Source organism: Ixodes scapularis, unplaced genomic scaffold (assembly GCF_016920785.2).
Source record: "Ixodes scapularis isolate PalLabHiFi unplaced genomic scaffold, ASM1692078v2 PGA_scaffold11__112_contigs__length_91849675, whole genome shotgun sequence".
Lineage (NCBI taxonomy): Eukaryota > Metazoa > Arthropoda > Arachnida > Ixodida > Ixodidae > Ixodes > Ixodes scapularis.
In genome coordinates this window covers 57,689,893-57,692,642 of record NW_024609837.1, presented here as the reverse complement: position 1 = coordinate 57,692,642, position 2,750 = coordinate 57,689,893, and the positions used below count along the sequence as shown (strand labels likewise).

The 2,750-nt window shown below is 49.1% G+C and overlaps 1 protein-coding gene across 1 annotated transcript; it reads left to right on the top strand.

The window, feature by feature from the left end:
• Positions 1-945: 945 nt before the first annotated feature.
• Positions 946-1,910, top strand: LOC120847831. Its single transcript, XM_040219727.3, has one exon. It carries the CDS (start codon positions 994-996, stop codon positions 1,834-1,836), a length of 843 nt encoding a protein of 280 aa, XP_040075661.2. The 5' UTR covers positions 946-993; the 3' UTR covers positions 1,837-1,910.
• The last annotated feature ends 840 nt before the right edge of the window (positions 1,911-2,750 follow it).

Here is a 2,750-nt window from a genome sequence, read left to right as displayed (position 1 = left end):
GGCTACGCGTCCCGATTATCCCATCTCGCCGATTCATTTTCGCTCGAAAAGTCGCTCCGCTCTTTCAACGTATTCACATAGTTTTTAGTAGTCATCTGTGTTCATGTGTCCTTTCTTTCGCTTTATCTTATGCTTCCAAGCCTTTTGTAAGCGCGAGCTCTTCGTTGAAGGATGCATTTCGGCTGCGCGAACTCACGATCAGCAGGAGGAACTGCCGAAGATAAAGGTACGAGCTCGGGAATCTCGTCTTATTAAAAGACGAGTAGGAAAGCAAAAACTGCCAAATAACTTGTTTTTTTTTTTTTTTCAGTAGTGTTTTTTTTTTTTTTTAACAACGGGAACGACTGTGTACCAAGACATAAAACTTTGTACAAGGTATGTGATCATCCCTTTGGGACGCTGATGACATAATACATGCATTTACAAAATAATGCAAAAAGAACAAACCTTATCAGTTTACTAAACCAATGGCGGAATACTAGACTGCTGTCAGTGGCAGATTCAGATGGGGGAGGGGGGGCAGGGTCCGGATGTCCTACGACACTGCGCTTCCGTAAAAATTTTCACGTGTGCACAACGACAAGTCTCACGGCTTACACACAGTTAAGAAACAATTTTTTTGGCAAACGATGACAAACAAGTAGAAAACGTGTCTTCAACACGCTGCCGCCAGACTCTGCAACGCTCCAGAAACACAATTTCACGGGATGCAAGATAACCGTCCGATGGCCGCACTCGCAAAGCGGGGACAGAGCGGGGATGCACGATCCAGCAATTGTCATGGAAATCAGTGGCGACTGACAGATGATGCCGAAAACTTCAATCTTTGTCAATTTTTAAAATAAAACTAGAACGTGCAAGCAAAAGCGGTTTTTGGTTCTTTACTTCAAAAAGGTCGCTGCCAACTGTTTATATTGTTGGCTACGCCACTAGCTACACCAAATTTGGCTACACATCCAATCCAATCCAATTCATGACGCCATTGACGCCATCATGGCGGCCGTTGCAAAATCGAGTCCGAAACCGCGCCAGCCGCGTATCATCAAGAAATCGCTCCTAGCGTCCCCCTTCCCGGCCCAGAAGTGGCCGACGGTGAACGAAGACTGCCGCGCGAAACTGCTCCGATTCTTCGAGGCCGCCAGGGGCCCGTCGAACGAATGGAGGAAGCACGTGGTCCTCGGCCTCAACGCCGTCACGCGCGCCCTGGAAAAGAGCCGGCTGTCGGCGATCTTGCTCAACGTGTCAGCCGACCCTCCCCGACTGCTCCACGGCGTTCTCAGACTTGCTAGGGTCCGATCCGTTCCCGTGCTGTGCGTGCGAGGCCTCGTGGACTTCGTCGGGCATCCAGGGGTGTCCTCCCTACTGGCCGTCGGAGTGCGATCCACTCCGAAACCGTCGGCCCAACTGAGCGCTTTCGTGCAACTGGTCTCCCAGAACAGTCCTTCCGTCCCAGAGGCGGCTGTTCAGCCGAACCCGACTCCGGATGATCGCGTTGCTCCCGTTAAGGAACGGACGTACAGCAAGGTACCCAAGCCTCCGATGCCAGACTTCGCCGAACTCTACGTTGTGGCGGATCCGCAGATTCCGCAGTTGTTTTCGTCGCACATCGAACTTGTGGATGAGAATGCCTTGGGGTTCCCAGACTACGGTGCGCGAGACGACGGGCCCGCGGTGTTCGAGAAAGGCGAAGTTGGGGTGGAGAGGAAGGCGGCGAAAAGGACTCCTGGCAGGGGCGACGGACAGACGTTGTCTCATTTCGTCGAGGCGAATGTCAAACAGGTCTTCTCCCGTGGTAGACTCAAGGAGAAGCGGAACAAACTCAAAAGGAAGCAGTAGGCGCAGTAATACATCCACGGTCTTTCGAGATGCCTTGGCTTGTTCCACATAAAACTAATATGCCCTTTGCAAAACATTGTGGTTCACCATCTTTTAGGCTTGGGCTAGGTGGCACAAGCTACTTCCCTCTACAAAGGGTATAGCCAGTAACATTCATCCATCCATTCATCGTAGGCATGATATGATTGGATCCGAGTCCTCGCCGAACGCTCACGCACACTCGATTTTGATATGAGCTGAGCCAAGTTCACGCCGAACGCAGACGTCACCCTCGTGTCAAGTACATGTACATTCCGAGAGTACAGTGGACTCGGATAATTGATACAGCAGCTACTAGATAGTGCACTTTTGAAGAAAGGTCTGTTCCTTGGCCTTTGTAGCTTACTTGTGTTTGAACTGCAGTTCTCCTTCAGCTCGGAAAGACTTTAAAGTGTAATTTAATTAAAATTACAACTATATCTGTCGGCGGCAGGCGCGGCAGGTTAAGAAAAGAGTAGGTGCTCTGCCTCGAGCAAGTACTCGTTGCTTTCCGCCGGGCCTTGGCTTCCTTTGATTTTTTCGGGATCCTAGCAAAACTGGTTTTCTCCAGAAGCTAATAATTACAATTGTTACTAATGCACAAATATCAATTCGTTATTAGTGTGTTACCTTTTAGAAAGTAATTCAATTGCTTTGGCAACCTTTTTTTATGTGTTGAAAGATATTTCTTCGTTCCTCCGCTTTATCACCTCAAGATTCAGGATTCGGTGCACAGCGTATCACATTTATCCTTTGTTTCGTCAACTTTACTAATATTATAGGGCATCTAGCTCAAAGTTTGATGGGGTTCTGTCTACCATGGTCACGGTGTAAGATAATACTCTTTAGGGGAGGACAGCGCGCTCCTCGCGACGTGCCCGATAAAGTTCGCTCTT

Bases quoted from the DNA above. Each gene is read 5' to 3' on its own strand.
- LOC120847831 (XM_040219727.3), top strand. From the start codon at position 994: ATGGCGGCCGTTGCAAAATCGAGTCCGAAACCGCGCCAGCCGCGTATC.